The 16,901-nt window shown below is 43.3% G+C and overlaps 1 protein-coding gene across 50 annotated transcripts in view; it reads left to right on the top strand.

Moving 5' to 3' along the window:
* Positions 1-16,670, top strand: part of LOC127374227 (protocadherin gamma-C5) — a 145,348-nt gene extending 128,678 nt beyond the window's left edge. For 38 of the 50 annotated variants that reach the window (XM_051419324.1, XM_051419325.1, XM_051419330.1 and 35 more), the window contains 4 exons: positions 8,634-8,692; positions 9,753-9,806; positions 12,144-12,241; positions 13,962-16,670. In XM_051419324.1, the coding sequence (XP_051275284.1) occupies positions 8,634-8,692; positions 9,753-9,806; positions 12,144-12,241; positions 13,962-14,245 (495 nt within the window). In that variant the 3' untranslated portion in view covers positions 14,246-16,670. Of the gene's footprint in view, positions 1-874; positions 3,617-8,633; positions 8,693-9,752; positions 9,807-12,143; positions 12,242-13,961 lie in introns of those variants that run through there. The other 12 variants (XM_051419371.1, XM_051419365.1, XM_051419363.1 and 9 more) reach the window with 4 other exon arrangements.
* The last annotated feature ends 231 nt before the right edge of the window (positions 16,671-16,901 follow it).

Here is a 16,901-nt window from a genome sequence, read left to right as displayed (position 1 = left end):
ATACACATTACAGAGCACATTTTGTGCTTCATATATGTTTGTTTTCAGGTATTGTACAATATAAACAGACATACATACATATATGCTACTTTGGCTTTGCTAATATGCTATAATAACAATGTGATGTTTTATTTCAGGGAATGACTATACCTTAGCTAAAACATAATATCGCCACTTTCCTACATACAAACATACATTACAGATACATTATTATAAAATAAAAAAAAGAGAATTTTCAGACTAAAGGAAAAACAATAGGGTTTCATCACTATTTGTCTGGCCAACATTCTTTCATTGGCGAATTTATACATTATTTTGTATTGTTCGCAACATACTTAATTTAGCTTAATTTGTGTTTCTTCTGAAAACAAAAAAAAAATGCTCGTCATATCTACATTTCCTGTATCTTCAAATTGTCTGCTGCATTGCGTTTCCATAGCTTCCATAAAATCTTTAATATTTTGTAGCTATATATTTTAACTTCCCTTTGATACAGATTAAGGATGTAGATAGAGGAAATACCAGTTTGGAAACCATGCCCCCCTGCGGATACAAATAGCATTGCTATAAATAACAGCTGCTTGGTAGGCTGGTGTGTTTTGACTATTAGTAGGTCTCAATGAGAGCACGTGACTCAGTTTTTCAACGGTATGACAAGAAAAAAGAAACATATATTTTCTTGGATTATGTAAACTTGCACTTTCCACAGTCGTGATATATTCCTGCTTTTGTTGTTCCTCTCAAACTTATACAGTGAGAACTAAGTTGATACTTGCCTGTCAGGGGAAGTGGAGTCAGTGAAAAGTTTTCACTCTGTGTGTGTGAAGTGTGTGATGTGTGTGAGTGAGCTGGTCCAGCCCTGTCTTCCAATGAGAGGGAAGGCCTCTGTGGCCTCTCCCCGCCCACGAGGGGAGTGAGTCGGAGGAGACGGAGCAGAGTTTCACTGGAGACAGAAAATACTCTGATTTTCGTCCTCGTTTTCTCTTAAAAGACGGCCGTCATGATCACATCAAAACTTCCCATAGATCTATTTTTAAAGCGGAAATGTTTATCATCAAGAATGGCCGCGTCGTTTTAACACTACTATGGATACATTACGGTGAAAGAAGAAGTTAAAAACTTTCCCATTCTCCGATCCTCGGAGCGCAGCACAATGGACTCCGGACAGAGGAAGCGCTCCGGAGGAGGGAGGCTGTGGAGGCTCTGCGTTTATCTAGCTTGCCTCTCCTGTGCGACCGCCCAGCTCAGCTATTCTGTATCGGAGGAACTAAGCCCGGGCTCTGTCGTTGGGAATATCGCTAAAGATTTGAGCCTCACTGCTGAGGGGATTGTTCAAAGGAAGTTGCGGGTGGTCTCGGAATCCACAACGCAGTATTTTGAGGTAAAGCAGGCGACCGGAGATTTGGTTATTAAACAAAGAATAGACAGAGAGCAAATGTGCGAATTAAGTTCATCGTGTTCACTACACCTTCAAATACTTCTGGAGAATCCTTTAGACATTCAACGCGTCGTGGTGGACATTCTGGATGTGAATGACAATGCGCCGCAGTTTTCAACCAGCAACATTTCTCTGGAAATATCAGAGGCGGCGGCGCCGGGGACCAGGTTCCGTTTGGAGAGCGCACATGATCCAGACGTGGGGACCAACTCTTTACGCACTTACCATCTCGCAGCAAATGACTTCTTTATATTGAATGTGGAATCTAAAAGTGACGGCAGTAAGTTTCCAGAGCTAGTGGTGGATAAAGCTTTGGACAGGGAGACGCAGGCCTCGTTTCGCTTGTTGCTCACTGCTGTAGATGGGGGACAGACGGAAAGATCTGGCTCAACACTTCTGCTCATTAAAATTTTGGATGTAAATGACAATGCGCCCGTCTTTGACGAGCCGGTTAAGAAAGTTAAACTATTAGAAAATGTTGCACGGGGCACTTTAGTAACAAAACTGAACGCGACTGATGCGGATTCGGGTAACAACGGAGACATATCTTTTCTATTTAGTAAATACACACCGGAACGCGTTGTCAGTCTTTTCAGTGTGGATTCTAAAAGCGGGGAGATTCGCGTGAAGGGTGATGTGGATTATGAGAAAGCCGCTGCATACCACATCACAGTGCAGGCCAGAGATGGTGGCTCTCCAGCTATGGAGGGCTCCTGTAACGTCATAATAGACATCATTGATGCAAATGACAACGCACCAGAGGTGACACTGACGTCACTGACGAGTCCCATCCAAGAGGACTCAGCACCAGAGACTGTGATAGCGCTTATAAGTGCCCGGGACCTGGACTCTGGTGTGAATGGGAAGGTTACATTAACTGTCCAACCAGGTTTGCCATTCAAACTTAATTCAGCTTTTGGCATGCATTACAGTCTCATCACTACTGGGAACCTGGACCGTGAGACTGTCCCAGAGTACACAGTGGTCATCAAGGCCACTGATGCTGGTTCCCCTCCCCTGTCATCACAAACCACCTTTGTGGTGGAGCTTTCTGATGTAAATGACAACGCCCCCATTTTCTCTCAGCCTTCATACTCTGTGGACATCCCAGAGAACAATGCTCCCAGTGCCCCAATCACTGCAGTGTCAGCCACTGATCCAGACCTTGGTGACAATGCTCGCATTTCCTACTCCATACTTCACAGCATGGTCCAGGGTTCACCCATCTCTTCTTATGTCTACATTAACCCAGAGAGTGGCCACATCTACAGCATGCGCTCTCTAGATCATGAACAGCTTAAGGCTTTCCGTATTGAGGTGCAGGCCCGGGATGCTGGGGTGCCCCCACGGACAGCTAACGTCACTGTGCATGTGTTTGTGGTGGATGTGAATGACAATGCACCAGTGGTTGTACACCCCTCCTTCCCAAAAGACAAAAGATTACAGCTCACTGTGCCTCCATCTGCCGGCCCAGGGCACTACATAAATAAACTTGTAGGGGTGGATCCAGACAGTGGGCACAATGCATGGTTGTTTTACTCCATCGCCCCTGGACCAAATGCTGGCATGTTCCGTATTGGGGCACACACCGGTGAGCTCCGCACAGCCCGCAAGTGGGCTGAGGAGGAAGCGGGCTCAACTTATGACATTGTGATCATCATTCAGGACAATGGTGACCCACCAAAGTCCAGTTCTGTGAACATTACAGTCACTGTGGATGAAAAGGGTGCAGACAACGATGCTCCAACAAGGCCTCGTCACACACCTTTCTCCAATCGCACTGGGATGTCGGACATCACCCTGTACCTCATCATCTCCCTAGCTTGTGTGTCAGCTGTGTCCTTCATCACCTTTGTCATCCTCATGGTACGCTGCCTAAGGCACCGTGGCCCAGGGCTGGGAGATTCTGACTGCTGCTGCTACGGTCGCCACAGGCCCAGCCGCTACCATCAGAGGCCCAGCAAAGACCTGCACCTGCAGCTCAATACTGATGGACCCATACGCTATATGGAGGTTGTGGGAGGCTCTCAGGACCCACACACACGCACCTACAGGCCCTGCTACTCCACCTTATCCAGCCGGAGTGACTTTGTATTCATGAAGACACCCATGCTGAGTCACAACAACACACTCAACATGACACTCAGCAGGAAGCACCTTATGAACTCAGCCAGTGAGGTGAGGGATTAAATGGGAGAGCAGGCATGGCACCGGTGGGATATGGTGTGGTTTCCTAAGACCAATATAGGTGATTCAGTATCTATAGGCAGGTTTGAGAAATGCATTAAGTAACTCAACAATTGTCTTTCACACGTAGTTTTGACATTGTGAAGGTATATTTATACAATGAATGGGTTAAAACCATAACTTTGATGCTTTGACTCTTAGCAGTAGAGTGCTAACCTAGATTTCTTCAGTCACGTAGCTCTGCAGTATTTTATCTGAAACTCCACTTGTTTTAGGAGGATGATCTCTCTCTCCTCATGGTGAAAAAGCTCTTAGAGCTTTGCTGTCCTACTAAACAGGTTTGGGCTAAATATTTAATATGACCCCAGGCTAGGAAATGTGGTTACTATCTCTGACTTCCAGTAACTAAAACTGGCAGAGAGGAACTGCTTAGTTAGGCATAAAGAACGTAGTTGGAGATAGTTAAAGAAATGTCAAAAGGAAGGGAAAAGGGGGAAACATAAGTGCTCCTAACAGATGGAGAGGAGGAGACAAACAGATGAAAATAGGTCCTGCAGTGTTGGCTCAGTGGAATGGCTGGGAGACAGAGGGCAACAGGATGACAGAGGGAGAGATGGGGAGGGTGGAGAGGAAAAGGGCCAAGGAAAGAAAATGGTAAGAGGGGTGGAGAGTCAAAGAATAAAGCAGTAGCTGAAAAACAGGAATTCATGGGGTCAGTGGCCTGACCCTGACTTCCTGTTGTCCTCTGAACTTTTGGTGATTGGTTCCAGAACTCAACATCACATAGTGAGGCTTCTCTGGCTAAATCCTTGGTCAGAAAGGCCACATTTCTTCCATGTGCTCAGAGAAGGGTGTGAAGGAAGGCTAACCAAAGATTAATCACATGCACAGGACACAGACAACCCCCTTAGTGTTTTGATGCAATGGGGTGCTGTCAGGGATAGAAAATGGCTGACAGTGCTTTCACCAGGATGATTTATTTTAGGGAAATGAAATGAAAGAGAAAGTATGAGTAATGTTTCATCCTCAGTCATGGGATGTTTAATGTAGAGTTGATGATTGAAGATAGGAGGAAGGAAAATAGATTGGTGATAACTATCCCTTCTCCACACAACAGGGGGTCTACCCTAGAGTCTGTTTGATATCCATAAGATTCTCTGGTTTCTCTTGAGTCTGTATTACATAGACACTCTCTCTGTGCTGAATTAGGTTGTCTCTGAGGTCAGCAGAGTACCATCTGTCCCCCTGCTCTAGTGACACGTGTGCACTGAGGACAACAGAGGAAAAGAGATAGAGGGATGGATAAAGGGAAAGGAAGGATGGCTTCACGCACGTGTGCCACAGCGCACACACCACACCACACCACTGCACAAGCTATAATAGCTTTAGTGCAGCAGCCCTCATTGTTGGTGTATATATGCTTGCGTGTGAGATTGTGTGTACAAAGCATCAGGCACGAGGAGCCCTCCAGCAGTGTGTAATTTTAGCTGGACCCTGGGGCCTTAGTGCCTGATTGTCTGTCACTTCCCACTCCCCTTCTTTGTGTCCTCTTTTCATTTACAGTGTGCTGTTTTGGCACACACACCAGGTGCTAGCACAGAAAGTTTGGGGGAAACTTATATTAAAGGCTTTTCTTCTCTGAAATATTGGAAACTAAATTAAAAGCTTAATTTGCTTTACAATGGACTGCATCATGTCATGCGTTTGACTCACTTACTAAGTTGCCTGTTATCACTTGTCTCTTCCATCTATCTTTGCAGTTATTCCCCTAGCTTGTAAAATCCCTGTAAAATCTGCGATTTAAAACAGGATATGAATATTGCCATGACCATGTGTTTTTCCACACTGTGTCTGTGAGAGTTTATGAGGGTTGGCACGTGCACAGGTTGAGTGTTTAGTAAATATACTTTTTTATGGATGAAAAAGCTGCACATGCGACAACTGGCTCATGTGGTTCAGGAAAACTGTCCTCAAGGGTTTTATCAGTTGAGTCATAATGTTTGTTTAAGGGACAGGAATATTAAAATCAAGCACCACACATTGTGCTTTGTCTCAGTGCTCAGCTTTTCCCTTATAATGAATTAGCAGTGTAATGAATCCAGCATTTTAATGGCTACACATCCTATTTTTCTATATATTTTTCCACATTTATACCGGCATAATATGTGTATGCCTATGATGGTTTATATGATACGGTGTGTATGAGTGTGTGTACACTGAATAATATCAGAGCAATAGAACAGAACAGACAGAGCACCAGGTGCAGTCCAGCCACAGATCTTTTAACACCAATACGTTAATAAGTTTGTGTGAAGGAAATTTAATATTCCACAAAGAGTGCCAGATGGACCTGTATGTGTGAAGGAAGTGTTTGCATGTACTGCATATTTTCCACCCCTGTCAGACAGACAGAAACAGACAGAAAGGGATGAGATTGATTTTTTTGTACACCTGGCTGAAGCTTTGTGTATCATGATGGAGTGGTCAACCATTAAACCAGATGTTTGTGCAAAGTTCACAGTCATGTATTTTAAAACATGGTGGATGAAGTCCAGATGTGCCCATGTGCTGATCAGTCCAGCATATAGCCCCTGGTGAATCCAGTGCTCACATAATGAATATCCATCTCATCTCTTAAGATGATAGTACTTTGACTGACTGACATACTGTCGCGGTAGCTAAGGAACTCATTCAGGTTGTAATTCACCTTCAGAGCCCTCAAAGCTCTTTGGCTTCAACTTACAGATGTAAGGGAAGCTGACTGACAGTATTTAAAGCTTCCAGGCTGATATGAAAGTCGTTCAACTGGATTTCAGCCCCACAGAACTAATCCCTTCATGCCTTTCCACTGGCCTGAGGAGCTCCTGCCTTTAAATTTAACTTGCACTCTGGAAAACGTCTTGTACACTTTTAATATGTTCCTCTCATATGTATCTTAAGGGGTCCACTTACTTCAGAGACAAAGAAAAACAAGCACATTTGAAGATGCTCAGATAATTGTAGCTAAACTCAATTAGATTTTGAACCCTGTCTGCATGCCATTAAACCTGGCTTGGGGTTTGTTTTCCCTGGCAACTGTTGTTTGAACCTCTTAGGAACTCAGCAACTCTTACCAGTTTGTGGTTGAGTGAAAGGATTAAGTCCCTCAGTCTGACTTTCTTCTTGAACAGAAGAAGGTTGCATTCTCATGGATATTACCTGTCTGCTTGGAATTTGTATGCATAGCCACATTTTTCATAATGAAGGATACAGAATGACAGTACATGTTTGCCTTAAGCTAGCAGTGCGGCCCAGTCTGTTACCCTTTATTACACATGCCTGCAGTGGGGTTTGACCTTGGAAATGACAAGCGTGTGTCTGTGAGTGTTTGTGTGGTGAGAACGAGTCACACAGCTGGAATGCTGGGCCTCTCTGTGGATGTTTGCCTCCACTCAGTGCTCTTATTCTCTCCCTACCAAAGCTCAAACAGACTGCATGCCCACGCACATACACTCATCTCTGAGTCCATTTTTAGATAAACATTGACCAAGCTCTGCTCTGAAGGAGGATAAGAGTTCAAATATGCCCTCCTCTACTCATCCTCATCCACTATGGTTTTATGTTGGAATAACGACAACTTGTGAGTTCTGGCATTGCAGTTTGTTATGAGGACGTAACCAAGCAGACTTGTCTTCTCTTGATTTAACTCTATTTTCCGTTTTCCCAAGTGTAGTAGACTCGACTCACTGTGTTGAGTTACCACCAAGGTGAAACAGAGCCTTTTGTAGACTACGCTGAAATTGAATCCACTGACCGCTAACACTATATGTTTTCTAGGGTTGTTAAATAATTGCGTTGTATTATTGAACAAACAGGATCCTATACAATTTCATCACTTTGTTATCATTCACACTCCCTCTCCCTTTGTAGTGTCCTTCACAGGTCCTTAGTAGACCAGACAATGTTCTCCCCTATTGAATCTTTCTGTTACGGTTCTTTATTATCCATATTCTATTAGATGCTCCAGTCATGATAGTCACCAGTTCATACTCCAATATGGATCTTTTTGTGTAGGTATGTTTTTAGGGATTTTCTCTCTCTGTCTTCTCTCCTGCTCTCTCGCTTCATTCCCTCGAGTAGAACAGCTCTTTTAATAATGCAGCACATCATCCTGCTGGCCTCTCTCTCCGGGGAGCTCTTGTGTCGATTAGGCGGCAGAATCTGGAGCCAAGCCAAGAGGTCTATTCACCGCATCACTGCACAACAAGAGAGCCTGAGAGAGAGGGAAAGAGCTAGAGAGATGGAAAAGACATGGTGGCATGGACAGTGATGTAGAGATGGACAAGAGTGCAATGGGCTTGAAGACATTAATAGAGAGTAGCAGGGACACAGAGATGAGAGAGGCTTATCACTGCAGAGCCACCATCGTAGCTGATGTTTTGGTATCAAAATAACTTACAACATTATCTTCCAACGATTCTTGGCCCTCTGAGTCTATTTAAAAGATTTTTATAAGATATCTGTCCATAAAAAACCTTATCAAAAGTCTTATCAGCGCTAGCAGGAAGTGTTATAGTTTTGTTTTGCCTAATCTGTTAAATTCTGTATTTTAGGTTAATCTTTGTTTGTGTGGTCATCCAGTGACAAATTCCCGACTTATTCTGGTGCTTTTTGTGCTGATTTCTCAGTTATGTGATCATATTTTTTTTTTTTTATTAGCCGTTTGTTTTTAGTTTTGAGTCCCAGTTTGTGTGCGTGTTTGTGTGTGTGCGCTCCTCTGCAGCATTTTATGCTCCACAACTTTTGGAACAACATGGATGCCTGAGCATACAGATTTGTTGCCATCTGTAATCCTTTGTTGAGCTTTATTGAAAAACAAAATGGTTTTCTAAATCACAGACAGACACACAGACATACACCATCACGCAGATGTCCACAAAGCAACACCTTTTAAACCGAAAGTTACACCTCGTTGTTGTTGGTGCATTGAAACATACAATTCATATTGCATCTTCTGTTCTCTTCACAGCAAAAGCCTCCCAACAATGACTGGCGCTTCACACAGGGACAGAGACCCGGACCTAGCGGGTGAGTAAACTGAGACACACACACACACACTGATAAACATTCCCAGTAACATGAAGGACATGTTAGTGTACTGCACAAAGAGCTCATCATAAAGACAGAGGGAGTGATAAAGGATGACGAATAACAAAAAGAGGGGGAACGTGGATAGTGGGTGCTGCAACCATAAGAACTGACTGCCTGCAGGGTGCTGATTATAAAGTATAGATGACATCAAAGTCACAATGCAACCATCTGAATCTGACCTTGAATGACATTGTAGCACAAACACTATTGTTGTTAAAATTGTATGGTTGCATTTTAATGCATGATTCGTGCTCAGTGAATACAGATTCTTGACTGAGCATCTCTGCCTGGTTCCAGGCTGCTTTATAAAATGGCTGCTGCAGCTTCCACTCCCCCTCCCCCTCCTGTTCCTCTCCTCTCTGCGCTCTCTCCTCGCCTGTGCGCCATCACTCAGTACTACTGATGAGGGACGGTGACCAGAGCTAGTGGGGGGATGGGACAGTGTATTTATCCCTCTTGCACTGCCATCTGAGAAATCGTACTGACTGGTTACTTGAAATTTTAACACCAGTGACTCGCCTATTAAATGACATTATATGCATTGTGTTTCTCTGTTTCAGTTGTGTGTTTTAGTGAGTGTTTTGTGTTGATGGTTGATGATTGCTATTTGCCCATAATGTGTGGGCTAAAATGGAGTGCGTGCAGTAACAGTTTTCACAACAATGATTGCACAACACATTCTATGAGTCAAGGCTTCTCCCTGAAACATACCAGCCAGGGCAGAAAGCTCTTTTGAGCCAAGTCAGGAAAATGTTAGACACACAAACACACGCCACTGTCGTTCTAGAATACCACTGGGATTCTGGATGTAATTCAGAGGAGAAAGAAAACTAACTCCCCATCTCTGGTATTTTAAATAGATATAACAGACTCAACATATTTTCCACTGAGATCTAGACCACAATATCTCAGCATTTTCCTATTTGTTACACTAACTCAAACTTTCCCTTAAATACACAATGGTTCTTTCAGGCTGTATAACTTGTTGTGTTTTTAGTCCCCACATGCCGTACGGTACACACATACGATGGACGCCGAAGAGTGGGACAAGGTACTAATTTAGACATAGACACTATATGGTCACTTTCTGTCCTTAGCAGCTGATCAGTGTTCAGTTTTGTTCACTAACTGTTCGGTGGTAGAGGGACCTGATCACATATCAGCTGGTAAGGGCAGAGAGGGGCTAAAATCTTTTAGGTAGTGCACTGCAGTTGAGTGCTGTGCTGTGTGTAGATGTACCTAACCCATAGCTTCTGTTAGTCTCCCTAAAAGTCTGATGGGGTTTGTTGATCGATGTGCATAGGCCACAATGCCTGCTGTGGCGTAGAAAGGATTGTGAAACTTTTGAGTTTGCGTGCAGTGTTTTGTAGATTTGTTATTTCATGTATGTGTGCTATACATATAGTCATTATAGAAGACCTTCTAGAAGACTGGCTTACCATACAGTGTTGCCTTTGGTGTATGTCTGTGATGGTTGTAGCTCAACATCACCACATGTGGCTTTTTCATGTGATTTATCCACTGAACAACTAGAAGAAAGGGACACTGCGGGCAGCTGCCTCATGATTGATTTCCATAAAACGCCTGTTAGAGGTTAAAAAGTTCCTCAGTGAAATAAACAGCTCTCCACATTAAACTCTCGTGGTCAACGTGCAGATGAGACAGAAGTCATGATGTACACCATGTGACTAGCTGATTGGGCTTAAGTTAAAGTTTGAAGTTAATCACTAGAAGGTTCTCTGCAAAACAACAAGAAGAGCCATCCTTAAAGAAAAAACATGTCATGTAAGGTTGCAGAGGAAAAAAACGATAGTCCTCTCTGGCTAAGCAAGGACATCCCTCTGGACCACAGTTCACAATCTTGCCCACAGGAAGTGATAATCCTGACCACAGGAAGCGCTTAACACAACCACAGGATGTGATAAGTACAGAGAGATGCCAATTTAGCGCAAATGAAGCATTCCCTTTTATCTTAAATGCTGTGAATAGGCACAAAATGGCTGCCCTGGCTTTACTGATCGTGCTCTTACTAAGCCTGTTTCTCATTGGCTGCCTGGCACAGGACGTACATGTTTCTCTCCCTCAGTCTCTCTCTGGCACTGAACTGAAAACCACTTCAGAGTTTTGGCAGTGAGATCTGGCAACCTGCTCTTAAACAAATCCCTGTTTTTATGTTAGAATTCCTTTTTCACTCTTTCCCCCCTTGTGTCCTTTACTTTCTCTTAAGTCCCTGAAGCAGACCAATTTGTCCAAGAGAAAAGATAGCATTCCTCTTTACATCCCATGTATTTGACACACTATATATATATATATATATATATATATATATACCATATATATATATGCAGTCCCACATCCCTAATGTATTACTCCACCCTATTTTTGTCAGAAAGTATTACCTGAAACCTTTGTGGCCTTTTAATCCCCGATATGTGTCTCTCCTCCTTGGAGCTTTACACTCCACCAGAACCTTTTACCCATGTCCCTGTGGGCTAATGATCCTCCACCAAATGCCCTCAGGTGGTTTGTTATTACCCAAAACAGTCAAATAAGCAATGTACTTACATACACAGACACAATTCAGGAGGTTGTGAGAGTAGCTAAAATCCATATTGTTTTTGCTCAGGAACTAGGGGCAGCATCCATCATGGTTTTACATGTTTTTTGAGACTGCTGGTCTTCTAATGAAGTGATGTGGCTTTATTAGTTTTTAGTTTATTAGCACTTTGGAAACAGGAACAGAGCTGGGATTAAAGCATTGTGACCTATTTGTCAGAGCTTGTGTTGGTGTTACCAGTGTGGGAATGGAAATAAGTAGGTGAGCATAATAGATCGCAGGTCTGCTTTCTCCTCTGTTGCCCCCACATGCAAATTGCAGAGTTTAAATAAACAAGCCTTTGAAGGTGAAGTTTGCCCAGATGGAAATGTTCAGCGCTCACTGAGCGCTGCATGTGTGACTATGCAGACAGCTATTTCCTTTAAAGGTGGGATCATTAAATATTTAATCAGATTTACTAGACGGTGCAATGCTCGTGGTCATACGGGAGAAAGAGCGAATGTTGTACAATGTTTACTGTGTGTGAATGCGCGAACACGCTTGCTACTTTGTGTCTGTGTGCAGGCACAATTTGTACATGCCTTAACAAAAGTGTGTTTAAGAGTGTGCGTTTGTTTGCGACACACCCTGTTTTGTAAACTATACATCATCTTTGTTATCCTTGCTGAGGTCTCCTCAGGCTGTGTACTTTGCCGTCAGCTGCTTTGCCTTTACATCATAAACCACCAACTGTCAAACCAGTGAGCTAAACACACACACACACACACACACAGAGAGAGGAGGACAGACCACCAGTTATTTACTGTTGTTCTTTCCTCGTTTTCGCCACAGGGCAACTGGAGGACCTGAGGTTGCCATGGGAACTGGCCCCTGGCCCCAGCCCCCAACTGAGGCTGAGCAGCTCCAGGCCCTGATGGCTGCAGCTAACGGTGAGTCCCATACCTCATCTTTTTCCTCCCTTTCTATCTCTTCATCTTCTCTTTTCCAAGCCAATAGCTTGTTGAGGGTGCGTGGGCAGGGGCGGTTTATTTAGGTTTGTGTTTGGTTGTAGGGCAACTAGCCAGACTCGCTCATTGATAAACCTCTCTGTGCCCACATTGATGTTTCCATGTAGTGGTTGTGTGCTAATAAGCATTCGGAGAAAGGCTCAGATGATGTTCAGACGTAACTACCTACGTAGTACAGTTGATGTGTTGAATTCGACAACATGACAGAGATGCATGTTTCCACTGTACACAATGATCACATGCACAGTGTTTTGTCATAAGCAGAAGGCTATAGAGCTACATGAACAGTTATGTAATATACAACCTCCAGGTTTGTGAAAAACCAAAGATTCCCATATTACACAACATATGTTCTACCTTATTTCTCCGTTCCTACTGTGACTGCCTAACCAGCACTGAGAGGACACATACAGTCATTCATCTTTGGGCTGTTGTGTGGAAGCCTTAGTAATAACCTGGAAAAACACACATAAATTTGGCTTTGAAAGCGTTCTAAGCAACACAGTGACAGTCAAAAATTACGACATACACAGGACAATTCCCAAATAGAGTCAAGTCATTGTTTCCACTGTTATTTTAACCATTGACACATCACATCTCCCTCCCTCTACACACACACACACACACACACACACAACACACACAACACACACGCACACACGCACACACGCACACACACACACACACACACACACACACACACCCACACCCTCCCCCCTCTTGGACACTGCACCGGACGTGGTGTGAAATTTTTCCATTGGAGTGAACAGAGAGATGGAAAGAGAAAAGGCTCTGTCTTGGCCATAGTGGTAACTTGCGTGTCAGCACAAAGTTAGACAGAAAGAACAGTTAGTGCCATCAGGAAGGAAAGAACAAACAGTGCATGTGATAAATACTGAAGGTCGTCTCTCCTCGACACTTCAATCTCACTGTGTTGTTAAACACAACACAGAAGGAATCAATAAAAAAGCAATGTGTGAGAGCATAATATGTATAAAGAAATGTAGCTTTCAGTTTTCTACTCCAGTGCAGTTAGCATGATGTTTTCGTGTGCATATGTGCGTTTATATAGGCTGAGAGGAACTACAGGATGGGGGAGGGAGAGTTTGTGTCTCTGGCTCTGCAATGCAGGGGCTGTGGGAGAATTATGAGCTGAGCAGCTACGTCATGCGTGCACGTACACACACACACACACACACTCAGGGCAGGCGTGGTAGAAAACCAGAATCACAGAGGGGTATGCTGGGGAGATCATGATCCTTGTTTGTTTTTTTTCTTGGTTTTAAAAAAAAACATCTACACACAATCAACGATTGTGTAATACTTTCTCCGCCTCATTTGTCATTTTCTTATGGGCTCAGTTTTTAAGTTTAGCTCACTCCAACCTCATTGCCCAAGCAGCGGAATGTGTTTAAATCAAATTTGATGTTCACACAGAATCTACCTTCACTCAAGTACCGTATCTCTTTTAGAAGCTTTAAAAGTAATTAGTTTAACCTCATTTTATGCACTATTTTCATTTCACTACTTGAATAACACTGTCATACTAAAACTTTCAATTTCTTGTTGTCTAACAAGTTTCATCCCTCCCTCCTCTCCCTCCTCACCCGTCATTCCCCCACTCTGTCTCTCTTCCCCCCAGAAGTGAGCGAGGCTACAGCCACCCTGGGACCTGGCACCATGGGCCTGAGCACCCGCTACAGCCCACAGTTCACCCTGCAGCATGTGCCCGACTATCGCCAGAACGTCTACATCCCCGGCAGCACGGCCACCCTCACTTCCAACCCCCAGCAACAGCAGGCCACGGCCCAGCAGGCCACCCAGCAGGCGCTGCCTCCACCCCAGGCCTCGGCCCAGCCTGAGCCCCCGAAGGCCGCCCAGACACCTGCCTCCAAGAAGAAGTCCACCAAGAAGGAGAAGAAGTAGAGCTGGACGGAGAGAGGTGGAGGAATGATAAACCCGGCCTGATCTGATAAGAAAATCAACCCCCCATACCCTTCACATTAGGTATCTTACTGCTCCGCTGTCTCTCATAACCACGGTCTAAATAATGACAGCAAATCACTTTTGACCACATGGACGTTGTTGATGGTTCTTTGGAAGAGTGTCTTGAAGAATCAGAATGTGCTGAAGGCTGTTACTGGTGTTGATAACTCATGCTGTGCTAAAGGTCAAGTATTTCTCACGTAATCATTGTCGGTGGATAATATTGGCAGGGTATGGGGGGTTATAGTGATTTTTGTTTTGTTTTTTTCTTTTGGCAAAATCAAATAAACTTTGACAAAGAGATTCAGTGTAACGAACCTTGCTGGGATGACAAGGCTGTACGCAGTGATGTATTCACAGGTGAAATGTTAGTGTCTTTCATGTTGGATTTATTGTGCACTTTCCCTGAGGTGGAAAGTCAGCTATTGTAAAGTACGCTAGTTGCCATCCATTAGATTCCAATATAGGGTCAGCCTTGCAGGGTCTTGAAGTAAGTCCTGTGGATATAAGGCTATTGTTTGACAGGTATTACAAACTTTTCTGCATGCTCTTTAAAGGTTCAAACCACATATACTAGTTTAGAGTTGCAAACTATGCATTGCAAAAGCAAAGAGGAGGACATCCTGAATCTGTTATCCTCGCTCCAATCGCAGGTCAACATAATGCACATGTAGCATTTACTTGACACAAAATTAAAATTACTTTTGTAATCATAGTTTAAAAAAAAAATACAACTTCAATCTCCTGATATTTTTATGACCTGAGCATGCATTCAGAGGAAGGGCTGGCAGAGGGTCAGGTGGCGTGATATTGTGTCATGCAGTCACAAGCCATGCTGTCCATGCAGGTGGTATAGCAGCAGGGACTGGCATCTTGTATAACACCTCCAGATGGGCACAAACATGTCCTGCACCCTCTACCCTCCCCTCTTCACACCCAACTCGTGTCCCTCCCCCTCACTCACTACCCCACGTTGAGAGCCAAACAAAGAGAAATGCACTGTTCGTATTCTGATGATGTAGGGGTAGTAATCACTTCAGTCTTTAGGGAAACGCATAGATGTGGTAAACTTAAGTGCTTAGGAGTTTCTAGACACTTGCAAGCCGCTAGAGTATTTGCCCTCACTATCCTGAAGTGTTGAAGAAACTTCTTGATGTGACACAGTAACATGTTTTTTTTCTTTGGGAGATAATGATTCGATAGCATAGAGGAATTGTTTGTATAAGATATGAAGTCTTTACTTTGCCGTCCATCTGTCTGTCAGGCCTCTGGCCAGATACAACTGCATGAGAAAAGGCAGCTTGCAGGCTGGGTCAGGGGGAGTGGAGGGGATGTGGTGAGGGGTACACAGACTGAGGCATCACCATTACATCAACCAGAGGGGTGGGGAAACAACCTTGGCTCTACCCACTGAATGTACAGAGGAACCACTGTTGACCTGCCCACCCCTTAAACCTTCTCTAATGCACTGACCCAGGTAGAGGTCAACAGAGCCAAGCACATCTGTCCCTGTTGGTGAGAAGATACCACTCAAGAGCCCTTTGAAATATCCCTCCTCCATTGAAATCAATGGAAAACCTTAGCCTCTCTACCACTCACCTCTCCCCTCCACTCCCTGGTCCTGTGAGGCTCTTCCCCACTGTAAATAAACACAAGTCCTGTCGATGGTATGAGCCAGTTGTTTGTAAAGTAGGGACCACGTCCAACATTTTCAAAATAAAAGTCCCTCTCCACAAGGCGTGGCTTACTACTGGAATGTGTTGCATTTTGTTTTTCAAGAAAAATAAGAAAATCACGGTTAAAAAAAAAAAATCAATAATGAATAAAAATCTGAGATGTTCTTCAACAGTTTGTGTTGCAATGTAGTAACTAAGCACCATGGAAGCCAACTAACTCTTCAGTGTAAATAAATGAATTAAAGATAACTTTAGATAAGTAAACAAAGTGACACACGTAGACTAGTTAACTTGTGATATGTGTTGCGCATATTTTTGTGTTCATTTTCTCTCTATCTTTTTTCACCCTGTAAAGAAACAAAAAAAAAAAAATATGAAAATGTTTCTATCCTTCTGTAACCTCTTAATGTTCTTTTGCGGTGATTTTATCTTGTGCATTTGTGAAAGAATGCCTCTCATTCTCTTTCTGTCCATATGAACAAATGATTATAAATATTATATATGTGTAAGTCCGTCCGCTGCTGAATTAATACTACTCTATCCTGCTGTATTATCTTTCTTATCAAATGCTTAGCCCCCACGCTTTACCCCTGTGTTACTCTTATTTTTATGCTAATATTTATATTGCTGTTTTATTTTCTCTTGAACACTGACATTTCAAATAAAAGATTCTGAAATCATTTAAGAAATATTTGTGTGTGTGGTTTGTTTTATGTTATGTGTAATTATCATACATACTGCAGTTTGAGTGAGTTAACTTTGTGCATCATTTACACTACTAATCCTATTTATTTGTGAGACTCACTTTGTGAAAAGCATTTAATGCTGTAAGATGCAGTGTGCTGTGCAGTAAAAATGTTGCTTAGGGCTTTTTGTGTGTGTGACCTACATTTAGCAGGACTGCAGCACTTTTAATGTTT

The sequence above is a fragment of the Dicentrarchus labrax genome, unplaced genomic scaffold (assembly GCF_905237075.1).
Source record: "Dicentrarchus labrax unplaced genomic scaffold, dlabrax2021, whole genome shotgun sequence".
Taxonomy (NCBI): domain Eukaryota; kingdom Metazoa; phylum Chordata; class Actinopteri; family Moronidae; genus Dicentrarchus; species Dicentrarchus labrax.
The sequence above is the reverse complement of the archived record's forward strand: the minus strand, read 5'-3'. Positions and strand labels throughout refer to the sequence as shown.